The 20,781-nt window shown below is 45.7% G+C and overlaps 1 protein-coding gene across 3 annotated transcripts in view; it reads left to right on the top strand.

Annotated features, from left to right (window-relative positions):
• Nucleotides 1-20,781, top strand: part of ABLIM3 (actin binding LIM protein family member 3) — a 247,732-nt gene that overhangs the window by 216,503 nt on the left and 10,448 nt on the right. For all 3 annotated transcript variants that reach the window (XM_044280723.1, XM_044280722.1, XM_044280721.1), the window contains 7 exons: nucleotides 1,440-1,504; nucleotides 3,418-3,550; nucleotides 4,172-4,201; nucleotides 5,209-5,267; nucleotides 5,880-5,940; nucleotides 6,362-6,369; nucleotides 19,486-19,566. In XM_044280723.1, the coding sequence (XP_044136658.1) occupies nucleotides 1,440-1,504; nucleotides 3,418-3,550; nucleotides 4,172-4,201; nucleotides 5,209-5,267; nucleotides 5,880-5,940; nucleotides 6,362-6,369; nucleotides 19,486-19,566 (437 nt within the window). The remainder of the gene's footprint in view (nucleotides 1-1,439; nucleotides 1,505-3,417; nucleotides 3,551-4,171; nucleotides 4,202-5,208; nucleotides 5,268-5,879; nucleotides 5,941-6,361; nucleotides 6,370-19,485; nucleotides 19,567-20,781) is intronic.

The raw sequence follows: 20,781 nt of genomic DNA, 5'->3' as shown, positions 1-20,781 counted from the left end.
GTGTAACTTGCCAGATGGGAGGGGGCGATGGCTTTTATATAAAGACTACTGTGAGCGGAGCATAACACCACTGCCTGTTACTTCAGATACAGACAGCCATGCTGCCAGAAGCTGGTGAAGCGCATAGGAGTAGGAAGGTGGTGTTGAGGGCTTTGCTAGTTAGAGTAGGGAGAGGTTCAAGTACCAGGTCCAGGGGTCGCTCTTATGAGGGTGGGTGTCTGTTTAGCATCCAGCATTGGGTTTATGGTGGATTTACATGGGCAGATAATCGGGCAGATTATCAGGGATGAACGTTCCGGCAGATGCTGATTCCCGACAATCTCTCTATCTAAACATGCAATCAATCGATGAATGAGTGAAAGGCTCATTCATCCGGTGAAACTGTCATTAGTGCAGGCACGTAATTTATCGTTTCTGGGCAGCATATTGTGCTGTCTAACCGTTGATGGTGCCCAGAAACAGTGCAGCTGTATGACGACAGATCGCAATAGAGATTCCTTCTCATACTGTGGAGATGACCGCTACATGTAAATGCAGTACTTCACCTCCACTGAGCGAGCAGCCAGTTGTCGGAAGGAATGCTTCTTTCGTGGGAGTCTGCTGCTTCTCAGCACGTGCGAATCCACCAATACTTACACACCGCTATTAAAGAGGACCTGTCACTTCTCCTGATGTGACTGTTTTAATAGCTTCATGCATTCCCCGTGTAATAACATCTATTGCTAGCAGTCTGCAGTAAGGATACAGAGGGGTGGTAACAAGTTGGGGTGTGCACCGTCTGACTCTATCCAATCAGTGCTGCCATTGTCAGACTGTGCAGGTACACCCCCCCCCCCCCCCCCCCAACTGGTTACTTCCCCTCTGTACCATTACTCGAGGCTAAAAGCAATTCAGTTATAACTTCTAGTAGAAATAATACAAGAATGGCACAACATAGGGCCATAAGAATAGATGCTCCTGAATTGTTATTACATGGGGAATGCATGAAGCTATTATAACAAGCCTGCCAGGAGTGGTGACAGGTCCTCTTTAAGTGAGCATTTAGGGTGTCACAGAATTTGTATCCATATCAGTCCAACTACATTCCATAGCGACCCCTGACCATATCTAATAGTCCCCATGAAGTGCACTCGCTCACCCATACGCTTATTTCTGTGAGTTTGATAGACCCTAAATAAAAATTACATCTATTTTGTTGTAGGCTCTATACATGAACATTTCTTCTCTTGCACAACAATTGTGCCATATTTATAATGTGATAACTAGTACGGAGACTAGACTATAGATAGTCCTATTGTGTAATCCTCCTGTATTACAATGGACTTTCTATAAGTCCTATTTTGCTGTGATAGGAACAGCCTGGAGCTGTTATCCCCTTCACACTATTGTTTTCAGGCTACAATACAATAGCATATTTGACTCTCTCATTTGTCCTGCAGTGCCTCGAGCACGGAGGTTCTCCTCAGGAGGAGAGGAAGATGGTTTTGATCGAAGCATGCACAAGGTATTACTAGTTTTAAGAATCAAAATGCGTCACATACAGGGGTCAAGTCCTGGGAAAAAAAGTGTGGGAACTCACCCAAGATCCACTGCAACCCCCTCCTCTCCAAAAAAAAAAAAAAAGCACAGAAAATCTAGCACGCTGTAATTTGTGTAGCTGCGGACTGAGCCAAATGTACACATTGTGATCAAAACACAATATCATAGTGCCATCCTCTCCCCCTGTCCCCTAATGTGCCAGTATCAAGTTCCTCTCTCCTACCCCCTTCATGTGCCAGTATCATGGCGCCAATAGCCCGTCTCCCCCGTGGCAGTAAAGTAACAGTCCGGTATTTAAAAAAAAAAAAAAAAACACTTTTAGAAAAGTTTGTCATGGGATTCGAACTCATGACCCCTACACATCAGAGGCAAGGCATATGCCCTCACAGCTATGAAAGCTGTCTAGCTTATAACTTAAAAAAAAAATATATAAGACTTCTACTGTAGGTAACTTTGCCCAATGTGTATGGATGTAGCAGAGCTGGGTGTGTTGGGGCAGCTGTCATGTGTATGGTTGTACACTAGGTATCAGTACACTAGGTATAAGTAGAAGTCTTATATTTTTTTTTTTAAGCAACTACCTAGACAGCATTCATGGCTGTGAGGGTAAATGCCTTGCCTCTGATGTGTAGAGGTCGTGAGTTCGAATCCCAGGACAAACTTTTCTTAAAGACATTCTAAATGATCTCCTATGTGTCAGCTGCGAAGTGACTGAACATACTCTCAGCGTATTAGGCCGACAGAAGAAGTGAAGGAGATGATGTCAGTAGGGGGCGGGGCGCCATGAGAGGAGTCACAGACAGCAGCAGCACCGCACAGACAGCTGTGAAGCCGCTTAGCCTGCCCTGCACAGTGCGCTTCACCCCCTGATTTCAGCCGCGTTCTCCTGGCTTGAGGCATGAAAAAAGTGCAGGAACGCCGTTCCCCCTCCACTCGACCCCTGGTCACATAGTGTGTGAGAGACTATAAACCCTGTATTATAGTAGTAGGGCTGGTTTCCTCGTGTGGTCATAGCTTTATTTTCTCCTGTGCCGCTGTTTTGGGTGTTGATCAGTGGTTGCACCATGCTAACATAGTAATTGTATTTTGCTCTCCAATAGTCTCACTGGAGACAATCTTTGTATTATTGCTGAAATGGGGACAAGTGCCCACGTTCTTATTAAAATTTGTGAGAAACTATATTTAAAAGGTTGTCTGGGATTAATAAAAACTTTGGCATCCCCTGTACATAAGCCAAAATATCACCCCTTTTCTCCCCTGCCTCTTCCAGTGCTGCTATACATTCCTTCCTACTGCTGATATCATCTATTTGGCTGGAGCGGTGACGGTCCATGCAGCCAATAAATGGCATCAGCAGTATACAAGACACCACTGCTGAGGCCAGTGATTGGCTGCAGCAGTGACCTGTATGCATAGAACATCACCGCTGCAGCTAAGAAAACAAACAGCTGCAGGGAGGATTGGAGGGCAGCTCTAGAAGAGGCAAGAGAGAGAGGGGTAAGTATTGCTTCTTTTGTTATTTTAGCACATATACAAAGGACTACCTATAGTATATATATAACTCGGACAATCCCTTTAAACCTGTTCTATCTGATCTTGGTATTAAACTCTTCCTGACACATTGACAAACATTGATTTGTAGTGGGCCGACTGCTGGAAGTGGGACCTTCACCAACTCCGTTAACAGTCCATTTTAAGTCACGTTGCATGGGGAAGAGTGAGCACATGAGCAGTCTCTCTCCACTGATGTAAATGAGTGTTACACAAAGATATTCAAGGGGAATAACACAACTCAGCTTTGTGGCAAAGAACATTTAATTCATTCTAGCAACTGTTTGTCTGAAGATAAAACAATACCAAATATCTCTTACTTCCTAGCTCCAGGGAGGGATTGGGAGAATGATCCTGAAGGAAGAGATGAAGGCTCGGTCGTACATTGATCCTTGGACCCCTCCTCGAAGTTCGGCGGGCAGTAAAGAAGCGCTTCACAATGTCGGCTATGATAATGGATGTAAGAAACTTAAAGGGGTTATCCTGCTATAGTATATTATACACTAAGTATATCCAGTACATCTGATTATATAGTGCTTACATTACTAGTGTGCGTTTGGGTAAGTTTTAGAACCAGCAGGGCCACCAGCTATATGAAAAAGTTACACAAACTGCAATAGCAATATTTTCAATAAAGACCATTAAAACAATTGCCTAATTTTGAAGTATATACAGTACATGAAGTTATTTATATACAGATATGGAAAGGCACACTGCATGGCCAAAATTATTTTAACACCCTTCTAATTGGAGATCCTCCACAAGTACATAAACTTATGTAACCTCCATTGACATGTATTAAAAGTAGAAAACATAGCATTGAAGAGCTTTCATCAGATATCTGTCCTCTTCATGCTAAAAATGGGTGGAGGAATTGTGAAGCATCCACGTCTGAGCATGCAAACCTATGATCACCATACGTAGCTGATGTAATGTACACATATAGAATTGAAAACCATGGGACAGCTAAAGAAATAAATGTATCTTATGTATCATCATCATGTGTCGTGTACATCAGCTCTAGTGTGCACCTTCAGGAACTATGCCGTGGAAAATAAGACTCCATCATTTTGTATTGCAGCTCCCAACAAGTGTTACCTTGCAGACAATGGTAAGTATATGTATTATTCTCAGATATAAACTTTATATCCATATGAGAAATACTATATAAAAATCATCAACCCACATCTAGTCCCATTGTTATTTTACTCACCTAGTGCTGACATTTTCTATATAGCGTCAGCCATGTGCGGTCCTCAAAATGCGGAATGCACACGGCTGTTTTGTGGACCCCAAAACATTTACGGTCATGTGAATGTAGCCTTAAAGGGGTTATCCAATTTCAAGAAACCCCTCCACATGTGCCTCACCGGTTATATACTTACCCCACTCCCGGCGCTGCTCCTGGTCCCCGCATCGCCACTGCTGTATCTCCCTGCACACTGATAAAAACACCCGGTGTCAGGGGGAAGCAGCCACTGGCAGGCGGGGACAGGGACTAGCCTCCCTAGCATCGCGGGTGATGCTAGGGAGGCTCGTCCCCGTCCCTGTGTGCAGGGAGAAGCAGCAGCGGCGATGCGGGGACAGGAGCGCCGCCGGGAGTGGGGAGCTCGGAAAGTATATTACCAGTGACAGGCCTGGTAGATGTGGGGGGTTTTCTTGAAATTGGATAAAAACTCAAAATTCAAAATAGGCGCAGACAAAAATCTGGTACAACAGTTGTCTAAAAAACTTGTGTCTAGCGTGTCATAACTGAAAATTGTGGCACACACACTTCATATATTCAGACCCTGCAGTGACCTTGATATATCTGTCCCAGTGTGCATATAGGACAGGGATCAGCAACCTTCGGCACTCTAGTGGCTGTGAAACTACAACTCCCAGCATGCAAACGTGCTCAGCAGTTCTTATGACTCCTATAAAAGTGAATGGAGCATTCTGGGAATTGTAGCTTCAGAACACCTGGAGTGGCGGAGGTTGTTGGTCCCTGATTTAATGCTTTTCTGACACCCACAATGCTGACTGCTATCACAAACTGCTGTATGCCATGATTTGAGAAGATGCATATTATTTTGTTACTGTGCTACTACAACTGATATAAACTTTCCATCTTTCCAGATCCCCTGATCTCCAAATCTGCCTCACTCCCTGCCTACCGGAGGAATGGACTTCACAGGGTACAGTAGACAGGATCTATATGGGGAAGGCCTAAATACACTACAGGAGATGCATCAACATTGTCTTAAAATGCAGCAAAATTGTAAAAAATATCAGGTTCATAGAAAATGAAAATCAGGTTATACACTTGAATTACAGGTGTAGCAGTCACAGATATAAAATCCCACCATGCAGAAGTTTAGATACAGGACCTTTACATGCACCTAATTTTTCATCATGGCAGCACACTTTCCTCTTCTCCTTAGCCCTCCCATGACATGGCTCCTGATTAGGAGACCTTTGTAGGACCAGGCTAAATGGAGGAAGACCTCCTGACCTACATGCTGTACTGCTCTAGTCTATCTGAGGAACTGAGTACAACAATTTGGCCCTTGTCAAAATCTGTCAAATCCTTACGCTTGCTCATTTTTCCTGCTTCCACATATCAATTTCAAAAACTGACTCTTCACTTGCTGCCCAGTATATCCCACCCCTGACAGGTGCCATAGTCACATGTGGCTGGCATGTTCTTCCCGTCACTGGTATACGCTTCTCTAATATATTTGGCGCGGTGTGCATATTTTTGGCACCTTTTTGCAGCTTCCTATTTACTATGTATGTATTTCTTACAGCCACCCAGCACCGACCTTTTCCATTACGATAGTGCCAACGCTGTCAACTGGGGCATGAGAGGTAATTATCATTTTAAGTGCTGCAATGAGGGCCTTTCTCGTCTGCATGAAGCAAAATAGACATGACTGAGGCGTCAGGAAGGGGTTCCTATCTGGACATATAGTGCGAATGCAGGCCTCTAATATCATCATATGCGGTAGATAAAGGCTATGATAGTGCAGATAATGCTGTGAACAAGAGGGAAGGCTTCACATTCCAAATTGCATCTCTTCTCTTCATGAAAATACATTCAAGCATCGCCTCTGAGCCTGACTGAAAAGCAGCATGAACCTGCCCCTCACTGGAGCATCCCAGTATATGTATAATTAAAGACTACTCCACCCATTGTAGATGTTATGCCCCAGTTCCCCATCTAGCGTTAGTATTTTGTATCTGCTTGTATGGTCAGCCATTTACTCTGTCCCATTCTGCTTTATTGCAGAGTACAAGGTGAGAAGATCTACGGTATCTTGGTGGACAGGACTGTTCCCATGGCAATGCACCATTACTCATCACCAGATGAATCTGCCGTTCTGCCTTTACATGTCCAGTCATCCGCAGTTCCAAGGACCTTCTTCATTTCTTGAATGGAGATCAATAGCATTTTAGCCACCTACCTCAATCTGCTTTGTGGCTGACCTGCACATTGAATCTTAAGCAGGAGATTAACCCCGTATTCAGTAAAGGATAGAATCTATCTATCTATATATCTATTTATCTATCTATCTATCTCATATCTATTATCTATCTACCTATCTATCTATCTGTCTATCTATCTATTGTGGGAACTCGCTCTGGTAGTCAGGACAAGCGGACACATTATAGAAGCAAAGACCAGTTTATAACGCAAAAACTTCAGTGTTTATTCACATTTGTTGCAAGTACACAGTACGACAGTTTATTTACAGTATTGGTGTTAATTTACACCCAGATAGCTCAAAAAACAAAACAGTTACCTTTTGTCCTGGGTGTTAATCCACACCCGGCCGGCATAGCTCAGAACAGAGCAGTCCTCCCGGATTCAGGCCTCCAGCCTGGCACAAGGCTCAGATCCCTGTACAGAGATTACCAGAGCTCTTATGTCAGAGAGAGATCGCTTTTTATAGGTCTGACAAAACCCGGCCTGGAACATGGGGAGTAGTCACCCACCCAGTATTTTGACTGCTCCCTGTAAGAGCTGTCCCGGATCAGCTATTTACAGCCATACTAAATAGCAAAGTGTCAAACAGCAACTGCTGCTGACACATGAAAACTGGCTCTTACTCCACCGAGGTCAGGAACCTCAGTGACACATACTATTATCCACGATGATTCCTGGTCCCTTCTTACACTATCAATCTATCTATCATCACATGTCTATCTATATCTATTATCTATCTACCTGTACAATTTTTGCTAATTAACTATTGTTCCTCTTGGAAATGGTTCAACCAAATACATTATCATAGAAATATATATTTACTGTTTACATTTAAAAAATCCCAAAAAGTAAAAGTGGCCCTATACGTGCCCTTACAGTATATACCTATAGGTGTTCTGTCAGGTTTGTGGATTGGGTCTCGAATACTTGCACCTGTTTTCCTCCTAAATGTTTTCTGTACGATGAACCTTATAAAAGCATTCACTGACCATCATGTATCACTATAGGTCATAGAACTGTACCTTGAAGACATCAGATACAGCTTCTGTCCTCACCACGCCTTCCTTAATTATGTAGAAGGCATTTTAGGGTACGGCCACACTGTGCGGTTGTGATGCGGTCCTGATGTGGTTAGGAAACGCATATAGTCAGTTACCACATGCATAATCATGCATTAAGGGTGCTTTTTTTTTTTATCTGTCACTGTTGTTTGAACTGTGAATTTTCCTGGTTCTTTAGCAATCTGATCATTTCAAATAATAACGCCTGTGGTAAAACATATTCTGCAAGTGGCTACTCAACTGTATAACTCATGCAGTCAGCAGCCACAAGCAGCAGGACATTTCTTTCATGCGGTCAATCGGGTGCAGTCATAATAACTTTGAAAGTGCCAGGTCTATCTCAGGAACCTGTTTTCACATTGACTTCTATTGGAAAATGAGATGCTGCGGTTCCTAACCGCATCATGACCAAATCACGACCATGCCATGTGGCCGTACCCTTAAATTCTGGAGAGCTTGTTATCTCTAGTGCTATAGAAACATAGAATGTGTCGGCAGATAAGAACCATTTGGCCCATCTAGTCTGCCCAATATACTAAATACTATGGATAGCCCCCGGCCCTATCTTATATGAAGGATGGCCTTATGCCTATCCCATGCATGCTTAAACTCCTCCACTGTATTTGCAGCTACCACTTCTGCAGGAAGGCTATTCCATGCATCCACTACTCTCTCAGTAAAGTAATACTTCCTGATATTACTTTTAAACCTTTGCCCCTCTAATTTAAAACTATGTCCTCTTGTAGCAATTTTTCTTCTTTTAAATATTCTTCCCTCTTTTACCTTGTTGATTCCCTTTATGTATTTAAAAGTTTCTATCATATCCCCTCTGTCTCGTCTTTCTTCCAAGCTATACATGTTAAGGTCCTTTAATCTTTCCTGGTAAGTTTTATCCTGCAATCCATGTACTAGTTTAGTAGCTGTTCTCTGAACTCTCTCCAAAGTATCAATATCCTTCTGGAGATATGGTCTCCAGTACTGAGCACAATACTCCAAATGAGGTCTCACTAGTGCTCTGTACAGCGACATGAGCACCTCCCTCTTTCTACTGGTAATTCCTCTTGCTATACACCCAAGCATTCTGCTAGCATTTTCTGCTTCTCTGTGACATTGTCTGCCTACCTTTAAGTCTTCTGAAATAATGATCCCTAAATCCCTTTCCTCAGATACTGAGGTTAGGACTGTTTCACTGATTTTATATTCTGCTCTTGGGTTTTTACGTCCCAGGTGCATTATCTTGCACTTATCAACATTAAATTTTAGTTGCCCGATTTTTGACCATTCCTCTAGTTTTCCTAAGTCCTTTTCCATTTGGTGTATTCCTCCAGGAACATCAACCCTGTTACAAATCTTTGTATCATCAGCAAAAAGACACACCTTACCATTGAGGCCTTCTGCAATTTCGCTGATAAAGATATTAAACAATATGGGTCCCAGAACAGATCCCTGAGGTACCCCACTGGTAACAAGACCTTGGTCTGAATATACTCCATTGACTACAACCCTCTGTTGCCTGTCCCTCAGCCACTGCCTAATCCATTCAACAATATGGGAGTCCAAGCCCAATGACTGCACTTTATTGATAAGCCTTCTATGTGGGACAGTATCAAAAGCCTTATTAAAGTCTGGATAAGCGATGTCTACTGCACCTCCTCCATCTATTATTTTAGTCAACCAATTAAAAAAATCAATAAGATTAGTTTGACATGATCTCCCTGAAGTAAACCCATGCTGTTTTTCATCTTTCAATCCATGGGATTTTAGATGGTCCACAATCCTCTCCTTAAGTATGGTTTCCATTAATTTCCCCACTATTGATGTCAGGCTTACTGGCCTATAGTTGCCCGATTCCTCCCTACTACCTTTCTTGTGAATGGGCACAACATTTGCTAATTTCCAATCTTCTAGGACAACTCCTATTGCCAGTGATTGGTTAAATAAATCTGTTAATGGTTTTGCTAGTTCACCGCTGAGCTCTTTTAATAGCTTTGGGTGTATCCCATCAGGCCCCTGTGACTTATTGGTATTAATTTTAGACAGTTGACTTAGAACCTCTTCCTCTGTAAAGACACATGCGTCAAAAGATTCATTAGTCTTCTTTCCTAACTGAGGTCCTTCTCCTTCATTTTCCTTTGTAAAAACTGAACAGAAGTATTTATTGAGGCAGTCAGCTAGTTCTTTATCTTCTTCCATATACCTTCCTTCTTTAGTTTTTAATTTGGTAATTCCTTGTTTTAGTTTCTTTTTTTCATTTATGTATCTGAAGAATGCCTTGTCGCCTTTTTTCCCTGACTGAGCTAATTTCTCTTCTGCCTGTGCTTTAGAAGCTCTTATAACTTGTTTGGCCTCTCTGTCATGGTCTTACCTTCTCACTGTTCTCCTTCGTTTGACATGTGCTGGCGGCCATCTTGGTTTCTGGGTTTCTTGTAGCCTCCCACCCTGCGGCTCCTCCTTCCCACTGGGAGGAGCTGGATGCCTAGCTCATATATATAGAAGGTCTGTGGCTTCAGTTCCTTGCTTGGTCCTCCTGTGTGCACATGCTTCAAAGACTGCTGCAGCTTCTGGTTCCTGATCCTGGCCTCGTCTGACTACCCCGTTGGTTCCCGATCCTGGCTTCGTCTGACTACCCCGTTGGTTCCTGATCCTGGCTACGTCTGACTACCCTCCTGGTTCCTGACCTCCGTCTACTCAAGACCCTGCTTCAGTTTAGCCATCCGTTTGGACTTTAGCTACGGCTTGATTTTCAATAAAGCCTTCTTATTCCACCTATCTCTGTTGTACGTCTGGTTCATGGTTCCATGACATTAGGACCAAGCCATGAATTCTGACGGTACAGGGCCATCCTCGCTACCTACGCTGGTTGCCAGACTTGATCAGCAGGATCACCTGTTGGGTCGGTTCGCTGTGGCGTTACAAACCCTGCTTGAACGCACGGCTCATTTAGCTTCCGTTGCCGATGGGTCGGTTGTCGCTCCTGGGCCCGCTCCTACTGCCGCTCCGGTTGTTGCGCCAGAGTCTACCCCGACACCTGTTGCTGCACCTGCGGTGTTTCGGGGTATGACCGGTTCTGCCCCCCTTCCACAGCGCTTTGGGGGAGAGCCAACTCAGTGCCGAGGTTTCCTTAACCAGGTGGCCATTTATTTCGAGTTGCTGCCACATGCCTTTCCTACTGAGAGATCAAAGGTGGGCTTCTTGATCTCGCTGCTCTCGGACAAGGCCTTGGCCTGGGCCAGCCCTTTATGGGAGAACAACAATCCGGTGGTTGCCGAGTTTTCCGGTTTTGTTGCTTCTCTTCGGAAGGTATTCGATGTGCCGGCTCGTGCTGCCTCTGCTGCGAAGCTCCTTATGTCCATCAGACAGGGTTCACGATCCGTAGCTGAATACGCCATTGAGTTTCGTACCCTGGCAGCAGAGGTGGGCTGGAATAATGAGGCTCTGGTCGCTGCTTTCTCTCATGGTCTCTCGGATGCCTTGAAGGATGAGATTGCAGCCAAGGACCTACCAGTGGAGCTCGAGTCCCTTATTTCTTTCCTGATTTTGATTGACACCAGACTCAGGGAGAGACCTTCCTTTAAGGAGAGCCTGCGGAGGCCTTCTAACAGATTGGCGCCTACGTTTGCTGTCCCACCCGTGCCTCCCTCTCCTCCCACGCCTCCTGGGGATGACTGGTCTGGGGGTCAACCCATGCAGCTGGGGGTTGCTCGCCTGTCCGAGGGGGAGAGGGTACTCCGGAGACGCGAGGGCCGATGCATGTACTGTGGTCTCGGTGGGCATTTTCGGTTGGCATGCCCGAACCGTCCGGGAAACGCTCGCACCTGAGATCCTGTCGGGGGCAGATCTTGGGTGGAGTCTCCTCGTCCCCGGTTTCCCGTGTTGACAAACCACTGATTACTGTTGTCCTCTCCTGGGTCGGGGGCTCGGTGACGACCCAGGCGTTGGTGGACTCTGGTGCTGGTGGCTTGTTCATTGATAGTGTGTTCGCCGCTGCCAATTCCATTCCTCTGCAGCCTCGAGGTTCCCCACTGGCTCTTGAGGCGATAGACGGCAGACCCCTTCTGCCGCCACACGTGACTCAGGAGACCCTTCCAGTGGGGATGGCCATTGGTGCCGTTCACAGAGAGTCGGTCTGTCTCCAGGTTATTTCGTCTCCACACTACTCGGTGGTCTTGGGGTACCCCTGGCTCCAGAAGCATAATCCGACTTTCGATTGGAGATCGGCCGAGATCCTCTCGTGGTCACCGCAGTGTGGGGCTAGTTGCATCCATGGGCCTGTCAAGTTGCTGTGTACTTCCTCGGACTCTCTGTTGCCTCCTGAATACGAGGAGTACCGGGATGTATTCGATAAGGTGCGTGCGGTTGCCCTACCTCCGCACCGCCCATACGATTGTGCCATAGAGTTACAATCTGGTGCCGTTCCTCCTCGTGGCAAAGTCTATCCACTGTCGGTAGCGGAGAATGAGGCCATGGAGGAGTACGTGAGGGAGGCGCTTTCACGCGGACACATTCGCAAATCCTCGTCCCCGGCAGGGGCTGGATTTTTCTTTGTGAAAAAGAAGGGCGGTGAGTTGAGGCCTTGCATCGACTACAGGGGTCTCAATCGCATCACGATCAAGAACGCTTACCCGATACCCTTGATTTCCGAGCTGTTCGATCGCCTCAAAGGGGCCACGGTCTTTACCAAACTCGACCTGAGGGCGGCATATAACCTGGTAAGGATCAAGGCGGGCGATGAGTGGAAGACCGCGTTTAACACCAGGACCGGTCATTATGAATCCTTGGTTATGCCCTTTGGGTTGTGCAATGCGCCCGCAGTCTTCCAGGAATTCATCAACGATGTTTTCCGTGACCTGTTGCAGCAGTGTGTGGTGGTCTATTTGGATGACATCTTGGTATATTCTGCATCCATGGAGGCCCACATTCTGGATGTCAGACGAGTGTTGCAACGCTTACGAGAGAACAAGCTGTTCGGTAAGCTTGAGAAATGCGAATTTCACCGATCCCAGGTAACCTTCTTAGGTTACATCATTTCCGCTGAGGGGTTCTCCATGGATCCTGAGAAGGTTTCGGCTGTCTTACAGTGGCCCCAGCCCAGTGGGCTTCGTGCCCTGCAGCGCTTTTTGGGCTTCGCCAATTATTATCGGAAGTTCATCAGGGACTTTTCCATGCTAGCCAAGCCTCTCACGGATCTGACCAGGAAGGGCAGTAATCCTCAGGTCTGGCCGCTCGAGGCCATCCGAGCTTTTGAGGCTCTAAAGTCCGCCTTTGTGTCGGCTCCGATTCTGTCGCATCCCAACCCTGGGTTGCCTTTTGTCCTCGAGGTGGACGCGTCTGAGACGGGAGTAGGCGCCCTCCTGTCTCAGCGTAGAACACCAGAGGGTCCTCTGCTTCCTTGTGGGTTTTACTCCCGGAAACTGTCTTCCGCGGAGTGCAACTATCAGATTGGTGACAGGGAGTTATTGGCCATCGTGCAGGCCCTTAAAGAATGGAGGCACTTGCTCGAGGGCTCGGTGGTTCCGGTTCTCATCCTGACGGACCACAAGAATCTGACCTACCTCTCTGAGGCCAAGAGATTGACACCACGTCAGGCCAGATGGGCTCTGTTCTTGTCACGTTTTAATTACGTGGTCTCCTACCTACCCGGCTCCAAGAACATCAGAGCGGATGCCTTATCACGGCAGTACTCCGAGCTGTCCGGGGAGGAGTCGATTCCGACTACGGTCATACCCCCGAATCAGATCCTGGCTGCTATTCGCACCAGCCTGACCTCTCCTCTGGGTGAGCAGATTTTGGCGGCTCAATCTGGTGCTCCCTCTGGGAGACCCAACGGCAGATGTTTTGTGCCTGAGGAGTTGCGCACTCGGTTGTTGCGAACCTACCATAACTCCAAGGCCGCGGGGCACCCTGGAAAGAATCAGCTGTCCTGGGCGGTTTCACGTCTGTTCTGGTGGCCTTCTCTACGTTCCGACATCGCCGCATATGTAGCGGCATGCTCTGTTTGTGCCCAGAGTAAGTCCCCTCGGCACCTTCCGTTGGGCCTTTTGCAACCCATAGCCACCGGGGAGCGTCCATGGTCACACCTGGGGATGGATTTCATTGTGGACCTTCCTGCATCCCGAGGCCATACGGTCATTCTCATGATTGTGGATCGGTTTTCCAAAATGTGCCACTGTGTTCCTCTCAAGAAGTTACCCTCTGCACAAGAGTTGGCCTCGATTTTTGCCAGGGAGGTCTTCCGGTTGCACGGTTTGCCCAAGGAGATTGTGTCGGATCGGGGGAGTCAGTTTGTGTCCAGGTTCTGGCGCGCCTTTTGCTCCCAGTTGGGGATTCATCTCTCTTTCTCCTCGGCCTACCACCCTCAGTCCAATGGGGCCGCAGAACGATCCAATCAGGCCTTGGAGCAATTCCTTCGTTGCTATGTCTCCGATCACCAAGACAATTGGGTTGACCTCCTGCCTTGGGCTGAGTTTGCCAGGAACACGGCGGTGAACTCTTCCTCTGGGACGTCTCCCTTCATGGCCAATTATGGGTTCCAACCTGCCGTGTTACCGGAGGTATTCTCTCCCCAGGATACTCCGGCTGTGGAGGATCACCTTTCCGTCCTACGTACTTCTTGGGTACAGATCCAGAGGTCCCTTGAGGTCTCTGCGCAACGCCAGAGACTCCAGGCTAATCGCAGACGAGCGCCCGCTCCTTCCTACCAGGTCGGAGACCGTGTATGGTTGTCCACCCGCAACCTCAACCTTCGAGTGCCCACTCCCAAGCTGGCGCCTCGCTTTGTTGGTCCCTTCCGAGTGCTTCACAGGGTAAACCCGGTAGCCTATGCCCTTGCGCTTCCTCCTGGCATGCGGATCTCCAACGTGTTTCATGTCTCTCTGTTGAAGCCATTGGTGTGTAATCGTTTCACTTCCTCGGTTCCTCGGCCCCGTCCGGTCCAAGTGGGCAAACGTGAGGAATATGAGGTGAGCAATATCCTGGACTCACGCCTGGTCCGCGGTCGGTTGCAGTTTTTGGTCCATTGGCGTGGTTATGGTCCAGAGGAGCGTTCCTGGGTTCCCTCCACAGATGTCCATGCTCCTGCGTTGCTCCGAGCCTTCCACGCACGCTTCCCTCTGAAACCGTTCCTTACTCCGCGGAGGAGGGGCCCTTGAGGGGGAGGTACTGTCATGGTCTTACCTTCTCACTGTTCTCCTTCGTTTGACATGTGCTGGCGGCCATCTTGGTTTCTGGGTTTCTTGTAGCCTCCCACCCTGCGGCTCCTCCTTCCCACTGGGAGGAGCTGGATGCCTAGCTCATATATATAGAAGGTCTGTGGCTTCAGTTCCTTGCTTGGTCCTCCTGTGTGCACATGCTTCAAAGACTGCTGCAGCTTCTGGTTCCTGATCCTGGCCTCGTCTGACTACCCCGTTGGTTCCCGATCCTGGCTTCGTCTGACTACCCCGTTGGTTCCTGATCCTGGCTACGTCTGACTACCCTCCTGGTTCCTGACCTCCGTCTACTCAAGACCCTGCTTCAGTTTAGCCATCCGTTTGGACTTTAGCTACGGCTTGATTTTCAATAAAGCCTTCTTATTCCACCTATCTCTGTTGTACGTCTGGTTCATGGTTCCATGACACTCTCTCTGCCTAATCTTATAAATTTGTCTGTCATCCTCATTTTGTTTTGTTTTTTTATAATTCCTAAATGCTATCTTTTTGTTTTTAATGATTTTGGCCACTTCTGCTGAGTACCACAGTGGTCTCTTCCTTTTTTGCTTTTACTGACAAGCCTAATGCAATTTTCTGTTGCCTTCAATAGTGCCACTTTTAAGTAGTCCAATTTCTCCTGGACTCCAATGAAACTGTTCCAGTCTGATAGGGACTCGTGTACCACTAATCTAATTTTAGAAGAGTCAGTTTTTCTAAAATCTAAAACTTTTGTTTTTGTGTGGTGTGACTCAGTCACTGTACTTATAGTAAACCACACTGACTGGTGATCACTAGATCCCAAGCTTTCTCCTACAGTAATATCAGATACCAAATTCCCATTTGTGAATACTAAATCTAAAATGGCCTCCTTCCGGGTTGGCTCCTCCACTACTTGCTGTAGAGATAATCCCAGTAGGGAATTTAGAATATCTGTACTCCTGGCAGAACTAGCTATTTTGGTTTTCCAGTTTACATCTGGAAGATTGAAGTCTCTCATAATGATAACTTCCCCCTTCAATGTCATTTTAGTTATTTCCTCAACTAGTAGATCATCTAATTCTTTGACTTGGCTAGGTGGTCTATATATCACACCTACACAAGTTACCTTATGATTATCAAGCTGCAAGGTAACCCAAACTGACTCCAAATTGTTCTCGCTAACTTGTATCAAATTAGATTTTATGCTATCTTTCACATACAGGGCCACCCCTCCCCCCTTCTTGCCTTCTCTGTCTTTCCTATATAGAGAGAACCCTGGTATTGTTATATCCCAGTCATTACTCCCATTGAACCATGTCTCAGTAACAGCCACTACATCTATATTCTCAGATGCCATTATAGCCTCAAGTTCATTGATCTTATTCCCTAGACTGCGAGCATTTGTAGACAAAACTCTGAGCTTGTAATTTCTTAACCTTTGTGCTACTGGCCTCTTCTGGCATTGTTCCGGGGGGCAGTTGGACTGCTGGATTATCACTCTTTTGTCCCCCTTTCCTAGTTTAAATGCTTCTTAGCAAATACTTGGAACTGTTCACCGAGGACATTCGTTCCCTTGAGAGAAAGATGCAAACCATCTTTCTTGTACAGTTCTTTTCCATTCCAACAAGAGCTAACATGAGACACAAAGCCAAACCCTTGGTTCAGACACCATTCACCAAGCCATACATTGAATTCCTTAATGCATATCTTCCTGTCATACTGAAGGTTCTGCACAGGCAAAACTGCAGAGAATGAAACAGTTGATGCAACCTCCCGTATATCCTTTCCAAGTGTGTGAAAAGCTTCCTTCACCTTTGAAACCTCATTGCAAGCCAGATCGTTTGTCCCAAGATGGAGAATAACATCCACTTCCCTTTCCTGCTTTGCTTGCCTAACAATATTTAGGATCCGTCGTCTATCCCTGCTAGCGGTAGAACCAGGGAGACATCTCACAACACCATTGTCCTCAAACTTCACACCTCTTATGATGGAATCGCCCACCAACAGCTGCTTACTATCAATCCTCACCTTCTCCTTTTTGTCTTTGGTTGCAGTCTTACATACTTTAGGCATGGGAGATGATTGTTTCTCACCCACTGTGCTTGAGCCATCCTCCATGTTGCTCTTGCACTCTGAAAGTGCTGCAAATGAATTATGGAGAGCCACAGACTGTGGGACATGCCTTCTATCCACAACTCTCAGTCTACCAGAACCTACAGTAACCCATCTTCCATTTCTAGGGGGCCTCTGTGGCAGTGGCATTGCAATGTTCTCAGCCTGAGTTTGTTTAGTGGTTAATTTAAAAATCTCATATTTCAAAAAGGTAATTTCCTGCTGCATTATGGAGAGCTGTCTACAGATCAGACAGTATCCCAACCTCTGAAGAGTGGAACCTGAAATAAAAGCATAACAATTCCTGCACAGAACCAGGTCTGCCATTGTAAAGAGGGGAAAGATTTTAAACAAACGAATCTTACTTGTTTAGATTGTATCCACCTCCAGATTACCTCCTGAGTATCTCCTGAATATCTCCAATGCACTTATACAAGCAGCACTTGAATGAGCAGCAAGCTAGTACTTTGGATGCAGTAAAATTATTTCATAAACTTAGAAAGGGGCATTCCCATCTCAGACATTGATGGCATATTATTAGGATATGTCAGATATGTGGGGTCCCTACCTCTGGGGGCCACTCCTATCTCCAGAACGAGGCCCTTGAAGTGAAGAAGAGCTCACCATGCTTGCGCAGTATGCTGTCCATTCACTGATATAAGACTCCCAAAAATAGACGCACGAGCGCACACGGGCACTGCTATTTTCAGAAGTTCCATAGCTGTGAATGAAGAGCAGAAATTTGCAAAAGAAATGTAGAACTGACATGTTCATTGTATCAATGTCTACACATTTGAATGTCCTACTAACTCAGAACCTCATCAGGAGCATACGAGAGCTAAGGCATATTAATATGGCGTGGTGTAAAGTACGATAACCACCACTGATATTGTGTGGTTAGCTCAAGCCTCTGGCACTAGTATGGATGTCACTGGAACACATAGGGGGTCATTTATTATCCAGAAATACACCTATATTAGGTGTATTTCTGGCGCAGATTGTAGCGCAAAAGTTATTTTCCCTGCTCAAGCCAGGTCTAAAAAAAGTAGGCGCGGCGTGGGCAGGGAAGGTTGTAGGCTGGCAGGCCCGTCTCATTTACAATTTTCTACACCTGTTTTAGGCGTAGGAAAATGGTCTAAATATAAGCCAGCGAGGAAGGCTAGCGCCTCTTAATAACTTCATCGGATCCACCGCCATATATAGAGGTTATTAAGACTGGCACCTAAAATGCCGGTCTTAATAAATGCCCCCCATAGAGTGTACCTAGGGGGGCCAGTGTTATAACATACTAAGTCTGTTTTGCCCTCACCACTGCGGGGTCTCTACAGTTACACTCATCCTGTGAGGGGCACAGGCGGTCACTACAGGTAATAACAGAGACAGCCACCTCTTCATTCACCGCTGTGAGATTACCAGAAATAGACGAGCTGGCGCTCAGATATTTCCTGAACTCCTATAGTGATGACTGGAGGGTGGCTGCACATGCCCAGCTGACCTCTCCTCACTTTGGGAGCCCCGTTCTGGAGGCAAGAGGGAGTATGTGAGGTGGGACCCACACCTTTCTGATATTGATGGCTTATCCTAGTTGGGAATACCGCTTTAACATCATGACAATTATAGGTCCAAGATTCTGTACCGATTAGTTATTTAATACATGTTTATATTGTCCGGGGCTTTCATAGTCAGGGTTAAATGATGTTGCCTGCTGCCACCATTAGGGGGAGCATGCTAGTCAAATTATTCTACCATACAGACACTGATAATTGACAACATAAGTTATATAAGAATATGCACATTATGCATAAGTCCTCTTCTCTATATAGAGAATAGTGTGGCAGTCTATAGTATATGGTATACCTAATGATGCATTATCAAACATACTATAGTTGTGTGGAACATTACCATTTATTTACCTTTATTTTATGTTGGAGAATATGGTCCTGATCTCAAGGTTAACAGAACAAACCTAGATTTAACAAAAGACTTAGCAATTAACCCCTTAAGCCTTTTTTGGAGCCCTACTTCCCTTCTTTGCAATTTTATACCTCCCAGTTGCCGACATTCCTTTAGCTTTCTCCTGGCAAGTTGTGATTCGTATTCCGAATATGACATGCAATTCCAGATTCCATGCTGGTGTGTTTTATCCAGTTGTTGAATATGATTATGTATGGCTAATCTAAGGTAAGGGCTACGCTGGGACTATGGTCATGCGACTCTCACACAAGTCACACAACCAAAATCTTTTGTGATTTGTGAGTTGCGCAAGTACTTTAGGCTGGGCAAATTATTTTTGGGCAAATTAGGCTTTGTGTTGAAAATGAGTAGCGACTTCTATTGAGGTCTGTGCATTAAAAGTCATATGAAGTTTGCAAGCAAAAGTCCAGCAGATTTAATTTTTGCGACTGTTGAATTGCATGGTATGAGTCGCAAAGTGCCAAATTGACAATTATTGCAGTTGTGATGTTGCAATGCGACATTTTTATCTTTATGTCGTGTGACCAGTGTGACCTGCAGCCCTAGCCAAACAGTGCAGACCATCTGCTGGAAAGTCATTCTACAACTGTAATAAACTAATGTCTTCTCTCTACAGATTTACCCATATGAATTACTCATGGTGACCACTAGAGGGAGGAGTAGACTACCCAAAGATGCAGACAGAACTCGACTGGAGGTCAGTAATGGAAAGATCCCATAACAGATGTCTACAGCTAAATGCTGTAATATAACTTTCTACAGAGAATAATATGGTGACAGTTACGGTAACAATTAGTATTTCTTCTATGATACGGATGGCTTTTCATCATACCACAACTATAGACGCATGGAGCAATAGTGCATGCACAGCAGTGTGAAAAAAATATCTGTGACTGCAGAGCAGTGTGCAGCTGTACCATAATTGTGTTATACTACACATGAAATAGTGAAACCCTATATACCGCATAACAGGCACATGACATGACTGCATCCATATATTTCAAGATAGTTGCAGGAATATACCACAAGGGAGATTTTTTAAGTCAGTTTCACTTTGATTCTCATTTGATGTAATTTGCACCACATTTATCAAATATACAATGTCTGATGTGTTTTTTTTATCGTTACAAAGAACATTTGTCTAAAGATTATTGCATTCTTACTTCTTTTTACTGGGGTAAGATTGCAGATTTTTTTCAACTTTAAAAAAAAAACTGTTGATAAATCTGGCGTACAATTAAAGGGGTTGTCTCAATTCAGTGAATTACATTTATCACGTTTTCCGAGATTTCGATACTGGTGACCTAACCTCAGGATAGGTCATCAGTATCTGATAGGTGGGTGTCAGGTATCCGGGACCGATCAGCTGTTTGAGAAGGCAGTGGTGCTCCTGTGAGTGCTGTGACCTTCTCTCAGCTTTCCCTAGGATTGTTCACGTGGTCTAGGAACACCTCAGTCCCCTAGAACTGAATGGGCTGAGCGAGATACCAAACACAGCCGCTATACAATGTACGGCACTGTGCTTGGTAAGCTGCGAGAAGGTCGTGGAGCTCACAGGAGTGCCGGTGCCTTCTCAAACAGTAATCAGTGGGGGTCTCGGGGGTCTGACCCCCACTGATCAGATACTGATAACCTATGCAGAGGATAGATCATCAGTATCAAAATCTCAGAAAATCCCTTTAATACAAGGCACTTGCTAATGTATTGTAATTGTCCATATTGCCTCCTTTGTTGGTTGGATTCAGTTTTCCATCACATTATAAACTGCTTGTATACAGGGGTTAGGACCACCTTGCAATCTAGCAGTGGTGGCCGTGTTTGCACACTATAGGAAAAAGAGCTGGCTTATGCACATTCCAGCAGACCTGCTACCAGAGAGAACGGCGCCTTTTGAAAGTGGAGAGCTCTGTAT

Source organism: Bufo gargarizans, chromosome 2 (genome assembly GCF_014858855.1).
Source record: "Bufo gargarizans isolate SCDJY-AF-19 chromosome 2, ASM1485885v1, whole genome shotgun sequence".
In the NCBI taxonomy this organism is placed as follows: Eukaryota; Metazoa; Chordata; class Amphibia; order Anura; family Bufonidae; genus Bufo; species Bufo gargarizans.
The sequence above is the reverse complement of the archived record's forward strand: the minus strand, read 5'-3'. Positions and strand labels throughout refer to the sequence as shown.